The 25,161-nt window shown below is 45.9% G+C and overlaps 2 protein-coding genes across 2 annotated transcripts in view; both read right to left on the reverse strand.

Moving 5' to 3' along the window:
- LOC139542931 (NUAK family SNF1-like kinase 1) overlaps positions 1-12,455 on the reverse strand; it is a 60,858-nt gene extending 48,403 nt beyond the window's left edge. The window contains exon 1 of the mRNA XM_071348933.1: positions 11,764-12,455. Coding sequence (XP_071205034.1) covers positions 11,764-12,099 — 336 coding nt within the window. The 5' untranslated portion in view covers positions 12,100-12,455. The remainder of the gene's footprint in view (positions 1-11,763) is intronic.
- Positions 12,456-12,815: 360 nt separating this feature from the next.
- LOC139542933 (kelch repeat and BTB domain-containing protein 12-like) lies at positions 12,816-24,675 on the reverse strand. The gene is made up of 10 exons (XM_071348934.1): positions 24,438-24,675; positions 24,031-24,237; positions 23,761-23,942; positions 23,558-23,690; positions 23,078-23,311; positions 22,641-22,990; positions 17,479-17,752; positions 15,548-15,698; positions 13,517-13,714; positions 12,816-13,445 (listed from the first exon to the last, which is right to left on the reverse strand). Exons 2-10 carry the CDS (start codon positions 24,199-24,201, stop codon positions 13,285-13,287), a joined length of 1,854 nt encoding a protein of 617 aa, XP_071205035.1. The 5' UTR covers positions 24,202-24,237; positions 24,438-24,675; the 3' UTR covers positions 12,816-13,284.
- Between the last annotated feature and the right edge of the window lie 486 nt (positions 24,676-25,161).

A 25,161-nucleotide genomic window follows, 5' to 3' on the forward strand; every position in this document is an offset into this window, starting at 1 on the left:
ACTGGAGTGATAGATGTGCAAGTAGAGATACTGGGTTGCAAAGGAGCAAAATAAATAAAATAAAAATACAGGTGCAGTGATCTGTAAGCTGCTCTGACAGCTTGTGCTTAAAGTTAGAGAGGGAGATAAAAGACTCCAGCTTCAGTGTTTGTTCCAGTCATTGGCAGCAGAGAACTGGAAGGAAAGGCGGCCAAAGCAGGAATTGGGTTTGGGGGTGACCAGTGAAATATACCTGCTGGAGCGCGTGCTACGGGTGGGTGCTGCTATGGTGACCAGTGAGCTGAGATAAGGCGGGGCTTTACCTAGCAAAGACTTATAGATGACCTGGAGCCAGTGGGTTTGGCAATGAATATGAAGCGAGGGGCAGCCAACGAGAGCATACAGGTCGAAGTGGTGGGTAGTATATGGGGCTTTGGTGACAAAACGGATGGCACTGTGATAGACTGCATCCAATTTGTTGAGTAGAGGGTTGGAGGCTATTTTGTAAATGACATCGCCAAAGTCAAGGATCGGTAGGATAGTCAGTTTTACGAGGGTATGTTTGGCAGCATGAGTGAAGGATGCTTTGTTGCGAAATAGGAAGCCGATTCTAGATTCAATTTTGGATTGGAGATGCTTGATGTGAGTCTGGAAGGAGAGTTTACAGTCTAACCAGACACCTAGGTATTTGTAGTTGTCCACATATTCTAAGTCAGAACCGTCCAGAGTAGCGATGCTGGACAGGCGGGCAGGTGTGGGCAGCGATTGGTTGAAGAACATGCATTTAGTTTTACTTGCATGTAAGAGCAGTTGGAGGCCACGGAAGGAGAGTTGTATGGCATTGAAGCTCGTCTGGAGGTTTGTTAACAGTGTCCAAAGAAGGGCCAGAAGTATACAGAATTGTGTCGTCTGCGTAGAGGTGGATCAGAGACTCACCAGCAGCAAGAGCGACATCATTGATGTATACAGAGAAAAGAGTCGGCCTGAGGATTGAACCCTGTGGCACCCCCATAGAGACTGCCAGAGGTCCGGACAACAGGCCCTTCGATTTGACACACTGAACTCTGTCTGAGAAGTAGTTGGTGAACCAGGCGAGGCAGTCATTTGAGACACCAAGGCTGTTGAGTCTGCCAATAAGAATGTGGTGATTGACAGAGTCAAAAGCCTTGGCCAGGTCGATGAATACAGCTGCACAGTATTGTCTCTTATCGATGGCGGCTATGATATCGTTTAGGACCTTGAGCGTGGCTGAGGTGCACCCATGACCAGCTCGGAAACCAGATTGCATAGCAGAGAAGGTACGGTGGGATTCGAAATGGTCGGTGATCTGTTAGTTAACTTGGCTTTCGAAGACCTTAGAAAGGCAGGTTAGGATAGATATAGATCTGTAGCAGTTTGGGTCTAGAGTGTCTCCCCCTTTGAAGAGGGGAATGACCGTGGCAGCTTTCCAATCTTTAGGGATCTCAGACGATACGAAAAAGAGGTTGAACAGGCTAGTAATAGCGGTTGCAACAATTTCGGCTGATCATTTTAGAAAGAGAGGGTCCAGATTGTCTAGCCCGGCTGATTTGTAGGGGTCCAGATTTTGCAGCTCTTTCAGAACATCAGCCATCTGGATACGGGTGAAGGAGAAATTGGGGAGGCTTGGGCAAGTTGCTGTGGGGGGTGCAGGGCTTTTGACCGGGGTAGGCGTAGCCAGGTGGAAAGCATGGCCAGCCGTAGAAAAATGCTTACTGTGGATTTATCGTTGGAGACAGTGTTTCCTAGCCTCAGTGCAGTGGGCAGCTGGGAGGAGGTGCTCTTATTCTCCATGGACTTTACAGTGTCCCAGAACTTTTTGGAGTTTGTGCTACAGGATGCAAATTTCTGTTTGAAATAGCTAGCCTTTGCTTTCCTAACTGACTGAGTATATTGTTTCCTGACTTCTGAAGAGTTGCATATCGCAGGGGGCTAATCGATGCTAATGCAGAACGCCACAAGATGTTTTTGTGCTGATCAAGGGCAGTCAGGTCTGGAGTGAAACAAGGGCTATATCTGTTCCTGGTTCTACATTTTTTGAATGGGGCATGCTTATTTAAGATGGAGAGGAAAGCACTTTTGAAGAGCAACCAGGCATCCTCTACTGACGGGATGAGGTCAATATCCTTCCAGGATACCCGGACCAGGTCGATTAGAAAGGCCTGCTCGCTGACGTGTTTTAGGGAGCGTTTGACAGTGATGAGGGGTGGACATTTGAACGCGGACCCATTACGCACGCAGGCAATGAGGCAGTGATCGCTGAGATCTTGGTTGAAGACAGTAGAGGTGTATTTAGATTGCAAGTTGGTCAGGATGATATCTAAGAGGGTGCCCATGGTTACGGATTTTGGGTTGTACCTGGTAGGTTCCTTGATAATTTGTGAGAGATTGAGGGCATCTATCTTAGATTGTAGGACGGCCGGGGTGTTAATCAAATCCCAGTTTAGGTCACCTAACAGTACGAACTCTGAAGATAGATTTGGGGCAATCAATTCACATATGGTGTCCAGGGCACAGCTGGGGGCTGAAGGGGGTCTATAACAAGCGGCAACGGTGAGAGACTTGTTTCTGGAAATGTGGATTTTTAAGAGAAGAAGCTCAAATTTTGGGGGCACAGACCTGGATAGTATGACAAAACTCTGCAGGCTAACTTCGCCTCCTTTGGCAGATCTTTCTTGTCGGAAAATGTTATAGTTAGGGATGAAAATTTCAGGATTTTTGGTGGCCTTCCTGAGCCAGGATTCAGACAAGGCTAGGACTTCCGGGTTGGCGGAGTGTGCTAAAGCAGTGAATGAAACAAACTTAGGGAGGAGGCTTCTAATGTTAACATGCATGAAACCAAGGCTTTTACGGTTACAGAAGTCAACAAATGAGAGGGGAATGGGAGTGATGCTAGGCACTGCAGGGCCTGGGTTAACCTCTACATCACCAGAGGAACAGAGGAGAAGTAGGATAAGAGTACGGCTAAAGGCTAAAAGAACTGGTCGTCTAGTGCTATCGGAAACAGAGAGTAAAGGGGGCAGGTTTCTGGGCGCGGAAGGATAGATTCAAGGCATAATGTACAGACAAGGGTATGGTAGGATGTGAGTACAGTGCCTAGGCATTGAGTGACAATGAGAGAGGTTTTGTCTCTAGAAGCACCATTTAAACCAGGTGCGGTTACCGCCTGTGTGGGGGGTGGAACAACAGGGATAGCTAAGGCATATTGAGCAGGGCTGGAAGTTCTACAGTGAAATAAGACAAAAATTACTAACCAAAACAGCAATAGACAAGGCATATTGACATTAGGGAGAGGCATGTGTAGCCGAGTAATCATAGTGTCCAGTGCGTAGCTAGGCGAACTGGCGGCACGGAGATTCAGACAGCTAGCAGGCTGGGGATAGCAGCAGGCTAGCAGATGGGCCTCAGGGGGACGTCGCCTGTTGAAACCCCCTCGGACGGTTACGTCGGCAGACCAGTCGTGATGGATCGGTGGGGCTCTGTGTCAGCAGCAAAGGGTCCAGGCATATTGGCAAAAGAGGTATTGAAGCCCAGGGATTATCTGATGGATTTCTTCATCGCAGCTAGCTGCTATCCGATAGGTTATCCGATAGTAGCTTTATGGCTACTGTCTCTGTCCCGAAGCAAGCACCAGTTAGCCTGGAGCTATCCTCGAAACTAGGCCCATCTCCCGGCTAGCCGAATAGATCTATCAAGAATTCCTGGGCTTCAATTACCTCTTTTGCCAATTGGCCTGGACCCTTTGCTGCCGACACGGAGCCCCGCCAATCAATCACAACTCTACCGACGTAATCGTCCGAGGGGGACAATTCACTCACTTTAAAGGGATACTTCAGGATTATGTCAATAAAGCCCTTTATCCATTTCCCCAGAGTCAGATGAACGTGTGGATACCATTTGTCTCTGTGTACAGTCTGAAGGAAGTTGCTAACTAGCGTTAGCGCAATGACTGGAAGTATATGGTAACTGCTACCATGCTAGTAGATACATTATGTCATTTTCAGAAGTTTTAGAAATAGGACGCTGCCCTTTTAAGACAAACGTTCCAAAAGAGATATTGACATGGCTAGTACAGTAGGCTAGCCAAGACCAATGCTAAGTGTCGTTCTTTTTGCAGACTATCAACAGTAGCCAGCATATTGCTAGTATGTTCACTATTGAACGTTTACTTTTGTAAACCACTTTTCCTATAATAAATAAGCTCAGCGAGTAGATTGATGGGCCCTTCTTTTTGCTCTGGACAGCTCGCGTGTGGAAAACACTGCTAGAAGAACGCATTATGACTCTGTTTTTACTTGTAAATCATCCTTTCCATCCATACATACCTAGTTGGGGAGAAGGGGGCAGAGGAGGGGGTTGAAGGATGGTGGGGGAGAAGAGGGCAGAGGGGGGTGAAGGATGGTGGGCGAGAAGGGGGCAGAGGGGGTGAACCACAACACCACAATGGGACAGACAACACAGGACCCACCAACCCAAAGTTAAATGGTTAACTTTGTTAAAGCAAGGCCCCTGAACTCTCCTGTATTTTCTGCACTATGCAATGATATGGGCAGCGACCATGTAACGCTTTTACAACATACAGAAGTGCGCTGGTTATCAAGGGGCAAAAGAATTGAAACATTGTTTAGAATCGAGAGACGAGCTTAAAGTTTTCTTTACTGACCATCATTTTCACTTGTCTGACCGCTTGCATGATGACGAGTTTCACACACGACTGGCCTATCTGGGTGATGTTTTTTCTCGCCTGAATGATCTGAATCGAGGATTACAAGGACTCCGCCACCATATTCAATGTGCGGGACAAAATTGAGGCTATGATTAAGAAGTTGGAGCTCTTCTCTGTCTGCATTAACAAGTACAACACACAGGTCTTTCCATCATTGTATGATTTGTTTGTGTGCAAATGAACTCAAGCTTACGGACAATGTCAAATGTGATATAGCGAAGCACCTAAGTGAGTTGGGTGCACAATTACGCAGGTACTTTCCCTAAACGGATGACACAAACAACTGGATTCGTTATCCCTTTCATGCCCTGCCTCCAGTCCACTTACCGATATCTGAACAAGAGAACCTCATCAAAATTGCAACAAGTGGTTCTGTGAAAATTGGAATTTAATCAGAAGCCACTGCCAGATTTCTGGATTGGGCTGCGCTCAGAGTATCCTGCCTTGGCAAATAGCACTGTTAAGACACTGATGCCCTTCGCAACCACGTACCTATGTGAGAGTGGATTTTCAGCCCTCACTAGCATGAAAATTAAATACAGGCACAGAATGTGTGTGGGAAATGATTTAAGACAGACTCTCTCCAATACAACCCAACATTGCAGAGTTACGTTCATCTTTTCAAGCACACCGTTCTCATTAACCTGTGATGAGTTATTCACAATTTTCGATGAACAAATAAGGTTTTATATGTAAGATGGTTAAATAAAAGAGCAAAATCATTGATTATTATTAATATTATTATTATTGCCCTGGTCCTATAAGAGCTCTTTGTCACTTCCCATAAGCCGGGATGTGACAAAAACTCACTCATTCTTATGTTTAATAAATGTATCGTATAATGTGTGCGGCAGGCTTACAATGATGGCAAAAAACAACATTTGAGAGTGCGCTGACCCTGGTGCTAGAGGGGGTACACAGCTGGAGGTTGAATCTTTGAAGGGATACGGGACTATAAAAAGTTTGGGAACCACTGTCCTAGAGCAAACAAAAAACTATACATACCTCGGCCTAAACATCAGTGCCACAGGTAACTTCCACAAAAGCAGTGAACGAGCTGAGAGACAAGGCAAGAAGGGCCTTCTATGCCATCAAAAGGAACATCAAATTCGACATACTAATTAGGATCTGGCTAAAAATACTTGAATCAGTTATAGAACCCATTGCCCTTCATCAAAGGAGATGATTGTGGACTACAGGAAAAAGAGGACCGAGCACATCCCATTCTCATCGACGGCGCTGTAGTGGAGCAGGTTGAGAGCTTCAAGTTCCTTGGTATTCACATCACCAATACCCAAGCACATCAAGACAGTCGTGAAGAGGGCACAACAAAACCTATTCCCCCTCAGGAGAATGAAAAGATTTGGCATGGGTCTTCAGATCCTCAAAAGGTTCTACAGCTGCACCATCAAGAGCATCCTGACTGGTTGCATCACTGCCTGATATGGCAACTGCTTGGTCTCCGACCGCAAGGCACTACAGAGGGTAGTGCGAACGGCCCAGTACATCACTGGGGCCAAGCTTCCTTCCATCCAGGATCTATATACCAGGCGGTGTCAGAGGAAGGCCCTAAAAATTGCCAAAGACTCCAGCCACCCTAGTCATAGACTGTTCTCTCTGCTACCGCACGGCAAGCGGTACCGGAGCGCCAAGTCTAGGTCCAAGAGGCTTCTAAACAGCTTCTACTCCCAAGCCAAAAGACTCCTGAATATCTAATCAAATGGCTACCCAGACTATTTGCATTGCCCCCCCCCCCCCTCTTTTACACCACTGCTACTCTGTTGTTATCATCTATGCATAGTCACTTTAATAACTCTATCAACATGTACATATTACCTCAACTAACCTGTATATAGTCTCACTATTGTTATTTTACTGCTGCTCTTTAATTACTTGTTACTTTTATTTCTTATTCTTTCCGTATTTTCTTTAAACTGCATTGTTGGTTAGGGGCTCGTAAGTAAGCATTTCACTGTAAGGTCTACACCGGTTGTATTCGGCGCATGTGACTTATACAATTTGATTTGATTTGTGAGGTCTGGGGTCCATTCACCAACCAAGAATTCACAAAAAGGAACAAACACCAAATTGAGACCGCATGCAGAATTCTGCAAAAGAATATCCTCCATGTATAACGTAAAACACCAAATAATGCATGAAGAGCAGAATTAGGCCAATACCCGCTAATAATCAAAATCCAGAAAAGAGTGGTTAAATTCTACCACCACCTAAAAGGAAGCGATTCCCAAACCTTCCATAACAAAGCCATCGCTTGAACCTGGTGAAGAGTCCCCTGAACAAGCTGGTCCTGGGGCTCTGTTCACAAACACAAACAGACCCCACAGAGTCCCAGGACAGCAACACAATTAGACCCAACCAAATCATGAGAAAACAAAAAGATAATTACTTGACACATTGGAAAGAACTAACAAAAAAAATTGAGTAAACTAGAATGTACTCTCTGTTTAGGGCCAAGTGGCAGAATACCTGACCACTGTGACTGACCCAAACTTAAGGAAAGCTTTGACTATGTACAGACTCAGTGAGCATAGCCTTGCTATTAAGAAAGGCCGCCGTAGGCAGACCTGGCTCTCAAGAGAAGACAGGCTATGTGCACACTACCCACAAAATGACGTGGAAACTGAGCTGCACTTCCTAACCTCCTGCCAAATGTATGACAATATTAGAGACACATATTTCCCTCAGATTACACAAATCCACAAAGAGTTCAAAAACAAACCCAATTCTGATAAACTCCCATATCTACTGGGTGAAATACCACAGTGTGACATCACAGCAGCAGTATTCGTGACTTGTTGCCACAAGAAAAGGGCAACCAGTGAAGAACAAACACCATTGTAAATACAACCCATATTTATGTTTATTTATTTTCCCTTTTGAACTTTAACTATTTGCACATCGTTACAACACTGTATACAGTTGAAGTCGGAAGTTTACATACACTTAGGTTGGAGTCATTAAAACTCGTTTTTCAACCACTCCACAAATGTCTTGTTAACAAACTATAGTTTTGGCAAGTCGGTTAGGACATCGACTTTGTGCATGACACAAGTCATTTTTCCAACAATTGTTTACAGACAGATTATTTCACTTATCATTTACTGCATCACAATTCCAGTGGGTCAGAAGTTTACATACACTAAGTTGACTGTGCCTTTAAACAGCTTGGAAAATTCCAGAAAAGGATGTTATGGCTTTAGAAGCTTCTGATAGGCTAATTGACATCATTTGAGTCAATTGGAGGTGTACCTGTGGATGCATTTCAAAGCCTACCTTCAAACTCAGTGCCTCTTTGCTTGACATCATGGGAAAATCAAAAGAAATCAGCCAAGACCTCAGAAAAACATTGTAGACCTCCACAAGTCTGGTTCATTCTTGGGTGCAATTTCCAAACGCCTGAAGGTACCACGTTCATCTGTACAAACAATAGTACGCAAGTATAAACACCATGGGACCACGCAGCCGTCATACCGCTCAGGAAGGAGACACGTTCTGTCTCCTAGAGATGAACGTACTGTGGTGCGTAAAGTGCAAATCAATCCCAGAACAACAGCAAAGGACCTTGTGAAGATGCTGGAGGAAACAGGTACAAAGTATCTATATCCACAGTAAAACAAGTCCTATATCAACATAACATGAAAGGCCGCTCAGCAAGGAAGAAGCCACTGCTCCAAAACCACCATAAAAAAGCCAGAATACGGTTTGCAACTGCACATGGGGACAAAGATCATACTTTTTGGAGAAATGTCCTCTGGTCTGATGAAACAAAAATAGAACTGTTTGGCCATAATGACCATCGTTATGTTTGGAAGAAAAGGGGGGAGGCTTGCAAGCCATAGAACACCATCCCAACCGTGAAGCACGGGGGTGGCAGCATCACGCTGTGGGGGTGCTTTGCTGCAGGAGGGACTGGTGCACTTTAGAAAATAGATGGCATCATGAGGAAAGGAAAATTATGTGGATATATTGAAGCAATATATCCAGTCAGGAAGTTAAAGCTTGGTCGTAAATGGGTCTTCCAAATGAACAATGACCCCAACCATACTTCCAAAGTTGTGGCAAAATGGCAACAAAGTCAAGGTATTAGAGTAGCCATTACAAAGCCCTGACCTCAATCCTATAGAAAATTTGTGGGCAGAACTGAAAAAGCATGTGCGAGCAAGGAGGCCTACAAACCTGACTCAGTTACAACAGCTCTGTCAGGAGGAATGGGACAAAATTCACCCAACTATTGTGGGAAGCTTGTGGAAGGCTACCCGAAACGTTTGACCCAAGTTAAACAAGTTAAAGGCAATGCTACCAAATACTAATTGTGTGTATGTACACTTCTGAACCACTGGGAATGTGATGAAAGAAATAAAAGTTCAAATAAATAATTCTCTCTACTATTATTCTGACGTTTCACATTCTTAAAATAAAGTGGTAATCCTAACTGACCTAAGACAGGGAATTTTTACTAGGATTAAATGTCAGGAATTGTGAAAAACTGAGTTTAAATGTATTTGGCTAAGGTGTATGTAAACTTCCGACTTCAACAGTATATATGTAAAGACATTTAAAATGTAATTTATTCTTTTGGAACTTCTGTGAGTGTAACGTTTACTGTTAATTTCACTTTTGTTTATTAACTACTTCACTTTCTTTGGCAATGTTAATATATGTTTCCCATGACAATAAAGCCCTTGAATTGAATTGAAATGGTGGGGGAGAAGGGGGTAGTGTAGGAGGGTGAAAGATGGTGAAGAGGAAAGGGGCAGTGGTTGGGGGGTGAAATGGTGGGGAAGAAGGGGGCAGTGGAGACTAAGTGAGGAAAGGAGGGAGGGCTAGCATTTGGTGAAAGGGCTTAGAGATTGATGGCGGAAAAGGGGTGTGAGAGGGGGCAGTGGAGAGCATGAGGGAGCGGGGAAGAGGGAGGCACAGGGTTAATGGAAGGAGAACTGAAAGCAGGGGGGGGGGGGGGGTCACTTCAGGCCTGCCTGGGCAAAAGCCTGGCATTCCACTGCCCCCTCCTGCCTTCCTCTGGGGCATTAAGACCTGACCAGCAGAGCACAGAGAAGGAGAGAAGGGCACTCTGGGTTCTGCTCTCTTCTAGACACCTACGGGAACACACAGCATTCCTAAAAGGACAATGACTAGGGTCTGTGCTGAAACGAGAGAGAGAGAGTGAGAGAGAGAGAGAGAGAGAGAGAGAGAGAGAGAGAGAGAGAGAGAGAGAGAAAGTGGGACACAGAGAGAGAAAGAGATGGAGTGTAAACATATGTAGTACAAATATAGAAGTAGTGTACTTGCTGGGTGGCAGAGCCTTATCTGACATAAGAGGAAGTTCAACTGCCCTCCTATAATATGTCCAATAATGCAGTTTGCACACATTCAGTCCCACATTCAGTCAGTGAAAGTGACCTACAGCAAAGCTTACTGTACTGATATACCCCAGCCTCTCTCCCCCATCCCCCCCCCCCCCAGACTCTTGTCTCCATTAGCAGGCCGTCTGTAAGGATGCCAAAATGTTCCGACCCTTATCTGGAGTCAATGCCCCGGCCCTCTATATTCCTTCCTTCTCTCCTTTTCCATAGACCCCCTCCACATCTCTTCTTCCTCTGTCCTTCTTCACTCAGACAACAGCTCCTGATCCTGTTTCTAAAAATATGGTCAATTTGTCTCAAGGAATTCTCAGTATGCACTGGCCACTGGCTCAAGGAATTCTACCACCATCTCGCTCTCCCTCTCTTCTCGCTCTTCCATTCTTTATTCCTGCTCTCCCTCTCTTCTCGCTCTTCCATTCTTTATTCCCGCTCTCCAGTAAATTTAGGAATGAGGGACTCCGTGTACAGTACAGTAGCAGACAGTGACAGGATTGGGCTAGTCCTAGTCTCCTAATCTGATATTCCATCAGATTATCTCTATAATAACATGTTTGTTTACTAAAAATCAGAAAGGGGTATCTATCTCTTTGTCTTCAGCTCACAGTAGACTGAAGGATTAAATCCTGACCAACGGGCAACAAAACCATTAAAACAAAACAATTCTCTCTCTCTCTCATAATGTATTATTTTTCTCAGGTACATTAATAGATAGCCAATAGCCATATTGCAAATCATATAATGCGCATGTCATATGGTTATTTTCCCCTTTAGAATAACCAATCCTTCATTATCACACCTAGAATGGAACTATGTCTGTTACATTTGGTCTGTGTTTGGAAGGGAAAGCCTAGTCAGTTGCACAACTGAATGCATTCACCCGAAATGTGTCTTCCACATTTAACACGATGGCTGTCTTAATCGAAGTCTGGGGAGTAGTTGTTGCAGGGTTAACTACCTTGCTGAAGGGCAGTTACTGCAGATTTTTCCACCTTTCAGTTACTGTCCCAACACTCTAACCGTTAGGCTGCCTGCCCTCCGTGTCTGTGTGTGGGCCTGGGTGCATGCCAGTGAGAGTGTGTGAGGGGTCAAGGGTAATGGGTCAGATAACGAGAAGGTAGCCTAGGCCCTCAGAAGGCCCCTGATCCCTGGCATAGCAGCGGGTATGAGCTAATCCACAACAGATGGTATGCACAGACACGCACACAAAGTATGCATCTATTCATTACACCGATGACAATACCTTCCCCTTCCAATCTGTCCTCTATCACACATGAATAATTAATAACACACATACATAATTCTGATAAGAACCAAAACATAACTGAAGGACAGCTGCCTGAGACTTCCAGGCACAGCCAAGGGCAAGAGCACACACACATCATCTGGGGTCCCTTTGTTCGACTGATATAGCAAACGCACAATACAGGTAACAAACAAAAATGTCAATAACAGATGCACATTTTGCCTTGGTACCCCTAACATAGAAGGCAGCACACATTCAGAAACATTTGGTTGCAATGATGAGTTGGTGTAATATCTGTAAAGTGAACATTTAGGTTATAATATGACATAAAAGGCTAACACATGGAAAGGGAGGACAGTATAGGATCGAGATAGACAGAGATATTTAATTGAAAAACAAACAAAAACACTTACTGTCTTCCTAGTCGTTCTCTCTACCGCCCTCTTCACTTTCCCGTAGGTGCCTTTTCCCAGCGTCTCCATTACCTCGTAGCGGTGTTTTAAATTGTGTTTATGTTGGTGCTTCTTCACTTCCACTGGGCCGGGCATAGAGCCACTTTCCCCGGTGTGGCTGGGACGCTTGTCCCCGCTGAGGAGACGACGGCTGTCCAGACTTGAGGTCTCGGAGCCATCATCGCCGGTTTCGGTATCTGCCGTGTCCTGCATGTTCTCCCTCCGTTCTGACCGGTCTTCAGTGCTCATCACGCTGCTGCTGCTGCGGTGTTCTCTGCGAATTTCCCGCCTGCCCATCCTGGTCTCGCTCAGTGCGCACCTGTCGCAACTAGTTGCCTACTTGGCAGCGGAAATATTTCATAAACTGACACAGGATTGGTTATTTTTCTTTATACCTACAAACAACTAAAGGAAGCCTCAAATTGCCCAGTTTCATAGCAGATAGATGAAGCAACAAAACACCAGGCTACTATCAATTATTCACTCTGCTTGAGGAAATGAAATGTCAAAAGGGTATTCGGTTAATAATCCCAGACATCAGCCCATTAGGGAAACCCCTGTTCCTTTTGTCTCGCATCCCGTTCTAATGCTGCTGTTCATACTCGCTCTCTCTCTCTCTCTCTCCTCTATCTGAAAACAAAACACAAATCAGCAGTGAGAACCACATGGTCCCATGGGGTTGGTGGATCCACCCCAGTCCATACGGATGCCAGCTGTCATAGCAACATGCAGCGTCACACTAATTTAGGATCGTTTTGGCCTTTCCGCCGACCTATTTTTGACCATGCCGAACAGTAGGAGTAGGAGAAGGAGAAGGAATGCTTGGCACGTAAGCAACGTCCTCGAGGAATGACCGGTTCAATCAGACTTGTTTGTTTTCCGTTCACCGGAAAAATAAACGCTTGAGATGGACATGAGTTAAAGATCCAGTAAATTGTTAAGCTGTGAATATGTATTGTGGAAGGAGAGAAATAGGCCTACAGACCAGACACTTTATATTTGGAAGTCCTGAATGTCTTAATTTGTATTTTATTGAAACACAGAGTTCAGATGTTAGTACAGGCATCACATCATGCAAACAGTGGAGTCCGTATGATAGGCTAGTAGTCTATAGCCCTCAAGCTCAACTGTCAGTTCTACTGCATTGTTCCATGGTGATTGATTGAGACCTGGGACACCAATTAATTATCAGGTAGAACAGAAAACCAGCAGCTTCCGGACCTCATAGGGTAAGAGTTGAATACCCATGGTCTAAAGCTTAGGTTGTCCTTACAGAGTGAGTTTACAAAGCAATTGATTTCCATACCTTATCCTTTCATCTGAGGGATACCACATACAGTACTTATAAGCTTATAGGCTATCATGTCTTGACGATGAAACAAAGTTATAGGGTAGGCCCTAGAGCAACATGAGTCCCTCTTTATGCAATATTGTCTCTGTGTTTTCTCTTCCTCTGAATAGGCCATTTTTGTCCTGTATCCATCAAGGGTCAGAGCTCGGGTTTGAGAGATCACGGGGGTTGAGGTTGGCCACCAGACAGACGTTGTAGCTGTCATGCATGGCTGCTCGACGTTCCACCACCGTCCACACGTTGTCCTTGGGATCCAGCTCTAAGATCTCCTTGGTGATGATCTCATGGCGACCTGTCAAAATATGATTGGTAATTGATTGATTCCTTTATTGATTGATCAGTGTAAATGTGTTCGGTTCTCACCTGCCCCCTTGTAGTAGCCACAGAGGTACAGCTTGCCCTCCACCTCCCCAATGTTGGAGGCATTGGTTCGTAAAGAGAGGAGAGCGGTGGGGAGGGTTGGCCCTGACCTCCAGGTATCTTCTTCTGGGTTGTAGATCTCCACTGAACTCAGGCAGCGACGAGATTGGCCACGGTCCTCCCCCTCACACCCTATACCCCCTGGAGAACACACATATGCACTGAAAATAAATATAAACGTAACATGTAAAGTGTTGGTCCCATGTTTCATGAGCTACAATACAAGGTCCCAGACATTTTCCATACGCACAAAAAGCTTATTTCTCTGAAATGTTGTCCACAAATTTGTTTACATCCCAGTTAGTGAGCATTTCTCCTTTGCCATGATAATACATCCACCTGACAAGTGTGGCATATCAAGAAGTTGATTAAACAGCATGATAATTACACAGGTGCACCTTGTGCTGGGGACAATAAAGGGCCACTCTAAAAATGTGCAGTTTTGTCACACAACACAATGCCACAGATGTCTCAAGTTTTGAGGGAGCGTGCAATTGGCATGCTGACTGCAGGAATGTCCATCAGAGCTTTTTCCAGAGAATTTAATGTTAATTTCTCTACTGTAAGCCGCCTACAACGTCTTTTTTGAATACTTTCCAAAGGCACTGTACATGTAGTGTGCGGTTGTGAGGCCGGTTGAACGTACTGCCAAATTCTCTGACCCCTTGACTTTTCCACATTTTGTTACGTTAAAGCCTTATTCTAAAATGGATTAAATTGTTTTTTCCCCTCAACAATCTACACACAATACCCGATAATGACAAAGCAAAAACAGGTTTTTAGACATTTTGCTAATTTATAAAAAAATAAATAAACTGAAATATCACATTTTCATAAGTATTCTGACCCTTTACTCAGTACTTTGTTGAAGCTCCTTTGGCAGTGATTGCAGCATCGATTCTTCTTGGGTATGACGCAACATGCTTGGCACACCTGTATTTGGGGAGTTTCTCCCATTCTTCTCTGCAGATCCTCTCAAGCTCTGTCAGGTTGGATGGGGAGCACTGCTGTATAGCTATTTTCAGGTCTCCAGAGATGTTCGATCGGGTTCAAGTCCAGGCTCTGGCTGGGCCACTCAAGGACATTCAGAGACTTGTCCCGAAGCCTCTCCTGCGTTGTCTTGGCTGTGTGCTTAGGGTTGTTGTCCTGCTGGAAGGTAAACCCCTTTCGCCCCAGTCTGAGGTCCTGAGCGCTCTAGCAGGTTTTCATCAAGGATCTCTGTACTTTGCTCCGTTCATCTTTGCCTCGATCCTGACTAGTCTCCCAGTCCCCGATGCTGTAAAACATCCCTACAGCATGATGCTGCCACTACCATGCTTCACGGTAGGGATGGTTCCAGGTTTCCTCCAGACTTGACGCTTGGCATTCAGGACAAAGAGTTCAATCTTGGTTTTATCAGACCAGAGACTCTTGTTTCTCATGGTCTGAGAGTCTTTAGGTGCCTTTTGGCAAACTCCAAGCGGGCTGTCATGTGCCTTTTACTTAGGAGTGGCTTCCGTCTGGCCACTCTATCATAAAGGCCTGATTGGTGGAGTGCTCCAGAGATGGTTGTCCTTCTTGAAGATCCTCCCATCTTCACAGAGGAACTCTGGAGCTCTGTCAGAGTGACCATCGGGTTCTTGGGCACCTCCCTGACCAAGGTCCTTATCCCGTGATTGCTCAGTTTGGCCGGGAGGCCAGCTATAGGAAGACTCTTGGTGGTTCCAAACATCTTCCATGTAAGAATGATGGAGGCCACTGTGTTCTTGGGGACCTTCAATGCTGTAAAGTAAGAATTAGTTCTTAACTGACTTGCCTAGTTAAATAAAAAATGTTCCGTTCACTATTATGTTCCAACTGTTTTGGCCCTCATATCTCCATCTGGATGAAGTGAGAAAAATAAAGACAAAAAATGTCCTAGCATGTAGATCTCTCCATTGAAAGACGTGCTCTAACCTAGCATGTAGATCTCTCCATTGAAAGACGTGCTCTAACCTAGCATGTAGATCTCTCCATTGAGTGTAGCAACCCCACAGCGGTAGCGTGAGTATCTCATGTTCTCACACTCTGTCCACCGGTCCTTGCCTGGGTCAAACTGGAACACACGGCTACTCAGCCTGTCTGGCTCATCGTCTGGACGGTCCGACTGGAGGGGGACGGAGGAGGGGTGGAGAGAGAGGATGGAGATGAGAAAGGGAGAAGGGAGGAGGATCAGAGTTTTCCCAAGTTGCACTTTGTAACAAATGCATTTGTAAAAAGCATCACATAACCTACAGTGGGGAGAACAAGTATTTGATACACTGCCGATTTTGCAGGTTTTCCTACTTACAAAGCACGTAGAGGTCTGTCATTTTTATCATAGGTACACTTCTACTGTGAGAGTCGGAATCTAAAACAAAAATCCAGAAAATCACATTGTATGATTTTTAAGTAATTAATTTGCATTTTATTGCATGACATAAGTATTTGATACATCAGAAAAGCAGAACTTAATATTTGGTACAGAAACCTTTGTTTGCAATTACAGAGATCATACGTTTCCTGTAGTTCTTGACCAGGTTTGCACACACTGCAGCAGGGATTTTGGCCCACTCCTCCATACAGACCTTCTCCAGATCTTTCAGGTTTCGGGGCTGTCGCTGGGCAATACGGACTTTCAGCTCCCTCCAAAGATTTTCTATTGGGTTCAGGTCTGGAGACTGGCTAGGCCACTCCAGGACCTTGAGATGCTTCTTACGGAGGCACTCCTTAGTTGCCCTGGCTGTCTGTTTCGAGTCGTTGTCATGCTGGAAGACCCAGCCACGACCCATCTTCAATGCTCTTACTGAGGGAAGGAGGTTGTTGGCCAAGATCTCGCGATACATGGCCCCATCCATCCTCCCCTCAATACGGTAGAGTCGTCCTGTCCCCTTTGCAGAAAAGCATCCCCAAAGAATGATGTTTCCACCTCCATGCTTCACGGTTGGGATGGTGTTCTTGGGGTTGTACTCATCCTTCTTCTTCCTCCAAACACGGCGAGTGGAGTTTAGACCAAAAAGCTCTATTTTTGTCTCATCAGACCACATGACCTTCTCCCATTCCTCCTCTGGATCATCCAGATGGTCATTGGCAAACTTCAGACGGGCCTGGACATGCGCTGGCTTGAGCAGGGGGACCTTGCGTGCGCTGCAGGATTTTAATCCATGACGGCGTAGTGTGTTACTAATGGTTTTCTTTGAGACTGTGGTCCCAGCTCTCTTCCGGTCATTGACCAGGTCCTGCCGTGTAGTTCTGGGCTGATCCCTCACCTTCCTCATGATCATTGATGCCCCACGAGGTGAGATCTTGCATGGAGCCCCAGACCGAGGGTGATTGACCGTCATCTTGAACTTCTTCCATTTTTTAATAATTGCACCAACAGTTGTTGCCTTCTCACCAAGCTGCTTGCCTATTGTCCTGTAGCCCATACCAGCCTCGTGTAGGTCTACAATTTTATCCCTGATGTCCTTACACAGCTCTCTGGTCTTGGCCATTGTGGAGAGGTTGGAGTCTGTTTGATTGAGTGTGTGGACAGGTGTCTTTTATACAGGTAACGAGTTCAAACAGTTGCAGTTAATACAGGTAATGAGTGGAGAACAGGAGGGCTTCTTAAAGAAAAACTAACAGGTCTGTGAGAGCCGGAATTCTTACTGGTTGGTAGGTGATCAAATACTTATGTCATGCAATAAAATGCAAATTAATTACTTAAAAATCATACAATGTGATTTTCTGGATTTTTGTTTTAGATTCCGTCTCTCACAGTTAAAGTGTACCTATGATAAAAATTACAGACCTCTACGTGCTTTGTAAGTAGGAAAACCTGCAAAATCGGCAGTGTATCAAATACTTGTTCTCCCCACTGTATATGTGATTGATTGATTGGTTTATTGACTGACATCCCTGCTCACCTGTGGCGTCCAGCCCCCCAGCACGTAAAGGTGGTCCTTGAGGCTGACCACACAGTGACAGGCCAATGGGAGAGGCAGAGGAGCGGAGCTCAGCCAGGACCCGCCCCTTCTCAGCGACCACCTCTCAACACTGTTGGTGATGATGTAATGGTTCCTGACCTTCATCTGTCCCCCCAGCAGGTAGAGGGCATCGCCTAGTGCCGCCAGGGCATACATGTCCCTGTACCCCACCCAGCATAGCTCCTCCCAGCTGCCCTCACAAGACCGATCATACCTAGGCAGACAACAGAGGACAGGTATGTATATATTTTTTTAAATATATATATATATATATATATATATATATATATATATATATATATATATACACACACACACACACACACACACACACACATATTTGTTCTTTGTCCAAGGTGGCTTAGCAGTTCAGACGTCTTTTTCCGTATTGTCGTGTCGTGTCCTGTATATATATATATTTACACCTTTTTCTTCGCATATCTTTTATTTATTTTATTATCCAAGAACTCAACTACAAACGCTTTCCTGCAAAAGCTTTCCTGCAACCCGCTTCACCAATTACAAAAAGTATTATTTACCTCAATCTGAAAATCCATCGTGGAAGCTAGCCAGGGGCTAATTCAGAAGCTAGCCTGAAAGCTAACCAGAAGCTACTCCGATAGCTAGCCAGAAGCTAATCTGTAGCTGCCCCGAAATTAGCCGGTTTGCTGGCTAGCGTTGGTGTTTCAGCTGCCCACGTTTTGTGGTCATCAGCTATTCCTTTAGCTCGATAATCTACCGGCACTTTTGTGCAACGCGACTCGGACCGGAGCATCCCGGGACTTTTTTCTCTCAGTTTCCCCGGATTCCAGCCGCAGGCTCTGGACACTTGCACCTTGATTTCGCAGCTAGCTAGCTGCAAACCGTGTGAACTTTTGGCTTACGTCGACCCCGGAGCAAACTCAAATCATGCTGGAGCTAGCCAGCTGAGGAGTTCCATCACCATCCGGACCCGTTTCTTTTGTTGCTGCTGCAGATACGGAACCCCACCGGGCCTTCACGACTGACTGCCGCGACTGACTGCCGACGTTATCTGCCCGAGGGATTTATCCAACCGGCACCTCCGTCCCGACGTTACCTGAACGCTCATCTGAGGCCCGCTAATCGTTAGCTGTCTTATCGGCTGCTATCTGAACAAAACCCCACTACACGGAACCCCACTAACCTACCGACGGAAACGCACGAGGTATCTACAAACAGACCTCCATCCTATGCTGCTACCGATAGCCATATACCCGGCCAGCTGTCTGGATCGCCACGACCCCAACCAACCTCTACTCACTGGACCCTTATTGATCACTCGATTAAGCATGCCTCTCCTTAATGTAAATATGCCTTGTCCATTGCTGTTCTGGTTAGTGTTTATTGGCTTATTTCACTGTAGAGATTCTAGCCCTGCTCTCTATACCATATCCAACCTCTCAGTTCCACCACCCACATATGCGATGACATCACCTGGTTTCAATGATGTTTCTAGAGACAATATCTCTCTCATCATCACTCAATACCTAGGTTTACCTCCACTGTATTCACATCCTACCATACCTTTGTCTGTACATTATTCCTTTAAACTATTTTATCGCCCCCAGAAACTTCCTTTTACTCTCTGCTCTAGTAGCTCTAGGCGACCAATTCTCATAGCTTTTAGCCGTACCCTTATCCTACTCCTCCTCTGTTCCTCTGGTGATGTAGAGGTGAATCCAGGCCCTGCAGTACCTGGCTCCACTCCTATTCCCCAGGCGCTCTCTTTTGATGACTTCTGTAACCGTAATAGCCTTGGCTTCATGCATGTTAACATTAGAAGCCTCCTCCCTAAGTTTGCTTTGTTCACTGCTTTAGCACACTCTACCAACCCGGATGTTTTAGCCGTGTCTGAATCCTGGCTTAGAAAGACCACCAAAAATTCAGACATTTTCATCCCCAATTACAAGATTTTCAGACAAGATAGAACGGCCAAAGGGGGCGGTGTTGCAATCTACTGCAAAGACTGCCTGCAGAGTTCTGTTATACTATCCAGGTCTGTTCCCAAACAATTTGAACTTCTACTTTTAAAAATCCACCTCTCTAAAAACAAGTCTCTCACCGTTGCCGCCTGCTATAGACCACCCTCTGCCCCCAGCTGTGCTCTGGACACTATATGTGAACTGATTGCCCCCCATCTATCTTCAGAGCTCGTGCTGCTAGGCGACCTAAATTTTAACATGCTCAACACCCCAGCCACCCTACAATCTAAGCTTGATGCCCTCAATCTCACACAAATTATCAATGAACCTACCAGGTACCACCCCAATTCCGTAAACACGGGTACCCTCATAGATATCATCCTAACAAACTTGCCCTCCAAATACACCTCTGCTGTTTTCAACCAAGATCTCAGCGATCACTGCCTCATTGCCTGCATCCGTAATGGGTCAGCGGTCAAACGACCTCCACTCATCACTGTCAAACGCTCCCTGAAACACTTCAGCGAGCAGGCCTTTCTAATCGACCTGGCCGGGGTATCCTGGAAGGATATTGATCTCATCCCGTCAGTAGAGGATGCCTGGTCATTTTTTAAAAATGCCTTCCTCACCATCTTGAATAAGCATGCCCCATTCAAGAAATTTAGAACCAGGAACAGATATAGCCCTTGGTTCTCTCCTGACTTGACTGCCCTTAACCAACAGAAAAACATCCTATGGCGTTCTGCATTAGCATCGAACAGCCCCCGTGATATGCAACTTTTCAGGGAAGCCAGAAACCAATATACACAGGCAGTTAGAACAGCCAAGGCTAGCTTTTTCAAGCAGAAATTTGCTTCCTGCAACACAAATTCAAAAAAGTTCTGGGACACCGTAAAGTCCATGGAGAATAAGAACACCTCCTCCCAGCTTCCAACCGCTCTGAAGATAGGAAACACTGTCACCACCGACAAATCCACTATAATTGAGAATTTCAATAAGCATTTTTCTACGGCTGGCCATGTTTTCCACCTGGCTACCCCTACCCCGGACAACAGCACTGCCCTCCCCTCTGCTACTCGCCCAAGCCTTCCCCATTTCTCTTTCTCCCAAATACAGTCAGCTGATGTTCTAAATGAGCTGCAAAATCTGGACCCTTACAAATCAGCCGGGCTAGATAATCTGGACCCTTTCTTTCTAAAACTATCTGCTGAAATTGTTGCCACCCCTATTACTAGCCTTTTCAACCTCTCTTTCGTGTCGTCTGAGATCCCCAAAGATTGGAAAGCAGCTGCGGTTATCCCGCTCTTCAAAGGGGGGGACACCCTTGACCCTAACTGCTACAGACCTATATCTATCCTACCCTGCCTTTCTAAGGTCTTCGAAAGCCAAGTCAACAAACAGATTACCGACCATTTCGAATCACACCACACCTTCTCCGCTATGCAATCTGGTTTCAGAGCTGGTCATGGGTGCACCTCAGCCACGCTCAAGGTCATAAACGATATCGTAACCGCCATCGATAGGAAACAATACTGTGCAGCCGTATTCATTGACCTGGCCAAGGCTTTTGACTCTGTCAATCACCACATCCTCATTGGCAGACTCGACAGCCTTGGTTTCTCTAATGATTGCCTCGCCTGGTTCACCAACTACTTCTCTGATCGAGTTCAGTGTGTCAAATCGGAGGGTCTGTTGTCCGGGCCTCTGGCAGTCTCTATGGGGGTGCCACAGGGTTCAATTCTTGGACCGACTCTCTTCTCTGTTTACATCAATGATGTCGCTCTTGCTGCTGGTGATTCTCTGATCCACCTCTACGCAGACGACACTATTCTGTATACTTCTGGCCCTTCTTTTGACACTGTGTTAACAACCCTCCAGGCGAGCTTCAATGCCATACAACTCTCCTTCCGTGGCCTCCAACTGCTCTTAAATACAAGTAAAACCAAATGCATGCTCTTCAACCGATCGCTGCCTGCTCCTGCCCGCCTGTCCAACATCACTACTTTGGACGGCTCTGACTTAGAATATGTGGACAACTACAAATACCTAGGTGTCTGGTTAGACTGTAAACTCTCCTTCCAGACCCACATCAAACATCTCCAATCCAAAGTCAAATCTAGAATTGGCTTCCTATTCCGCAACAAAGCATCCTTTACTCATGCTGCCAAACATACCCTTGTAAAACTGACCATCCTACCAATCCTCGACTTCGGTGATGTCATTTACAAAATAGCCTCCAAAACCCTACTCAATAAATTGGATGCAGTCTATCACAGTGCCATCCGTTTTGTCACCAAAGCCCCATATACTACCCACCACTGCGACCTGTACACTCTCGTTGGCTGGCCCTCGCTTCATACTCGTCGCCAAACCCACTGGTTCCAGGTCATCTACAAGACCCTGCTAGGTAAAGTCCCCCCTTATCTCAGCTCGCTGGTCACCATAGCAGCACCTACCTGTAGCACGCGCTCCAGCAGGTATATCTCTCTAGTCACCCCCAAAACCAATTCTTCCTTTGGACGCCTCTCCTTCCAGTTCTCTGCTGCCAATGACTGGAACGAACTACAAAAATCTCTGAAACTGGAAACACCTATCTCCCTCACTAGCTTTAAGCACCAGCTGTCAGAGCAGCTCATAGATTACTGCACCTGTACATAGCCCATCTACAATTTAGCCCAAACAACTACCTCTTTACCTACTGTATTTATTTATTAATTTATTTTGCTCCTTTGCACCCCATTATTTCTGTCTCTACTTTGCACTTTCTTCCACTGCAAACCAACCATTCCAGTGTTTTTTAGTTTTTATTTTACTTGCTGTGTTGTACTCACTTCGCCTCCATGGCCTTTTTATATTTTTATTTATTTATACATATATTTGTTTGCCTTCACCTCCCTTATCTCACCTCACTTGCTCACATTGTATATAGACTTATTTTTTTTTCACTGTATTATTGACTATATGTTTGTTTTACTCCATGTGTAACTATGTGTTGTTGTATGTGTCGAACTGCTTTGCTTTATCTTGGCCAGGTCGCAATTGTAAATGAGAACGTGTTCTCAATTTGCCTACCTGGTTAAATAAAGGTTAAATAAATTTTAAAAAAAACACACACACACACACACACACACACACACACACACACACACACACACACACCTGTACATCCCCAGCCTCTTGGTCCTGTGTTCGTCCTCCTCTTCTACAGCCACCACTATGCTGTTGTCCCTTGTCACCGCCCCTGCCGTGATCGTCCCTGTCCCCTTCACTGGAGAGGGGATGTAGTACGTCCTTCTGGCCTGGGGGGCGAAGCATAAGCTGAGGTCAGCCTGACCCCCCCGGCGGGCTGGGACGCCACCTTCATCAGTCCCCCCCAGGCAGAGGAGCAGGTTTGTGGTCTCCATCCCGTAACGCAGGGTGGGGCGAGGGGGGGCAGCCGCCACAGAGAGATAAGAAGTCTGGAGAGCCGCGTCGATCATCCCGAAGCATTCCGCATCCCGGAGCAATACCTGCAACCATACACTTACAATTAGTAGGGTGGACATAGCTTTAAAATCTCCTTCTCTCCATCCTCCTCTTTCTCTTTCCATCCTCACCGGGTTTCTCCTCCTGGCCCTCCTGAGGAAGTTGGGGTCTATCAGCTCCAGTCGTACCCGCCTGAGGAGCTCCACGGCCTGGGCCTCACTCTGCTCATCTCCCCTGCGCTTCTCAACCCAGCGCAGCACCAGTTCCAGGACGCTCTCCTCCTGGGTCACATTCAGGTCGTCTGAACCCAGCAGACCCCCCAGACTCTGGGCGTCCAACTCCAACACCTCCTCTTCCTGACACACCTGAAGAGAGAGGGAGAGGGGAGGAGGGGAGAGAGAGAAAGAGAAGAGAGGTGATACAAAGAGATGACGTTGTGAGAGAGAGGAGGTAATACATGTAATAAATGTTTATATGTCAGACAGCTCTGTTTGATTCTGCCTGTAGACAGATGCAGGGAACTACTGCTCTCTTGTGGTGAGAAGAGGAAATGGACATGACTGTGGCAATTGGGAAGAATTTTCAGATTATACTGAATGATACGGTCCTACCTGGGCAAAGTGACGACACAAGTATCTCAGGGCGAGGTCTGCCAGGTCAGCGGCCCCCAGGTCTCTGGCCCAGTGGTACAGTCCTACACAGTTGGAAGTATCCATGCTGTCCAACATGTAGCTCTGACACAACCTGTAATAGTGACCATAATGTAGTGATTGTATTAGTCGTGTCATGGCTAACAGTAGCCACCTGAACCCACCTGAATGCCCCGTCTATGTGCAGCAGGAAGGCAGCAGCGGCCACTCCCTGAGTGTTGTCGTGGGAGAGAGGTAGCTGGGCGCGGTACATGTACCCCAGGAGCAGCTCCAAGCTCTGGGCAGGAGTGTCCCTGAGAGGCACCTCACCTCCACGGGTCTCCCTCAGACCACAGGTAAACATGGCCTGGAGTGATGAAAGAAGTATGGTAAACACCATGGTTAAATGGTAATATTTATTTTGGGGTTCATTGAAACAAGCACAATTATCTTACCTGGAAGTAAGGGCTGAAGGCGGATAGCACCACCCGGTGGCATGGGAAGGGAATGCCCTCGGCCAGGAGAACCATGTCAGTTAGTTCCCTGGCCCCCCACATCCTCTCCAGCTGCCCCAGCAGAAGAAGTCCATGTTCAGCCTGACCAGGCACCATCACCTGGGGGTCCATCTCTCACCTTGGAGGGTGAAGATGGCTTTGCTAAACCTGGAGAGAGAGCGAGAGAGCGAGAGAGCGAGAGAGCGAGAGAGAGAACATCAGAAATAGACACAACGGTGTGTGTAACACTACACCAGGGTAGACATGCTCCTTGTACACCCCACACGGCAGACATTGAGCTGTAGCGGTAGAGTTAGATTAAGAAGCAATACCATGACATTAGTTTACTCTGATCAGAGCTACTGTACCAGCAGTCAGCAGGACAACCTCTCCAGGGCTTGGTGCTTCTCTTTCAGGACAGGAGTCATGTCAGTTGCATTGTATCATAATGGAGAATGGAGTTGTGTCTCTGTCAATGGCCGTTGCTGTGTCTGTCCCTAATACTGTTTGGTTGCTGTTTGTCTGTGTGTGTGTGTGTGTGTGTGTGTGTGTGTGTGTGTGTGTGTGTGTGTGTGTGTGTGTGTGTGTGTGTGTGTGTGTGTGTGTAAACAGGTTTTAAATAGATCAGTGCAAAGGAGCCATGCTGTAGTTCAGTCAGGGCTAAATGCTAACTGAAAATCTGTGCACTTCTCCCATTGACTCTGATGCATGGTTTACACTGAAGTCCAAGAGATCTAAATGGGACTTCCCGGTTTCAATCAACATTGAATACATTAAAAAAAATATTTGAATATACGATTGCCTCCCTTGAAAACTAGATGCATCATCTACTGGGATTTCCTGGTTTCAATAAACAAGTTTAGGTCATAATCAACAGAAACCGCAACGATCAAACTATCTATGGCTCTGGCTCAACCCAGTATCAAAATATACTAAACGTTTTGATAATAGTTGGTATTCACAGAGCTTAGTGGTACTGTTAAAATGTCATTTGAAACATTTCTCCAATTTGATGTATTATTTGACCTACAAACAAGAATTGTTATTGGCAAATAGGTCAGAATGAAATAGTGTACAGTTGGAGGAGATTGG

This window comes from Salvelinus alpinus, chromosome 17, assembly GCF_045679555.1.
Source record: "Salvelinus alpinus chromosome 17, SLU_Salpinus.1, whole genome shotgun sequence".
NCBI lineage: Eukaryota > Metazoa > Chordata > Actinopteri > Salmoniformes > Salmonidae > Salvelinus > Salvelinus alpinus.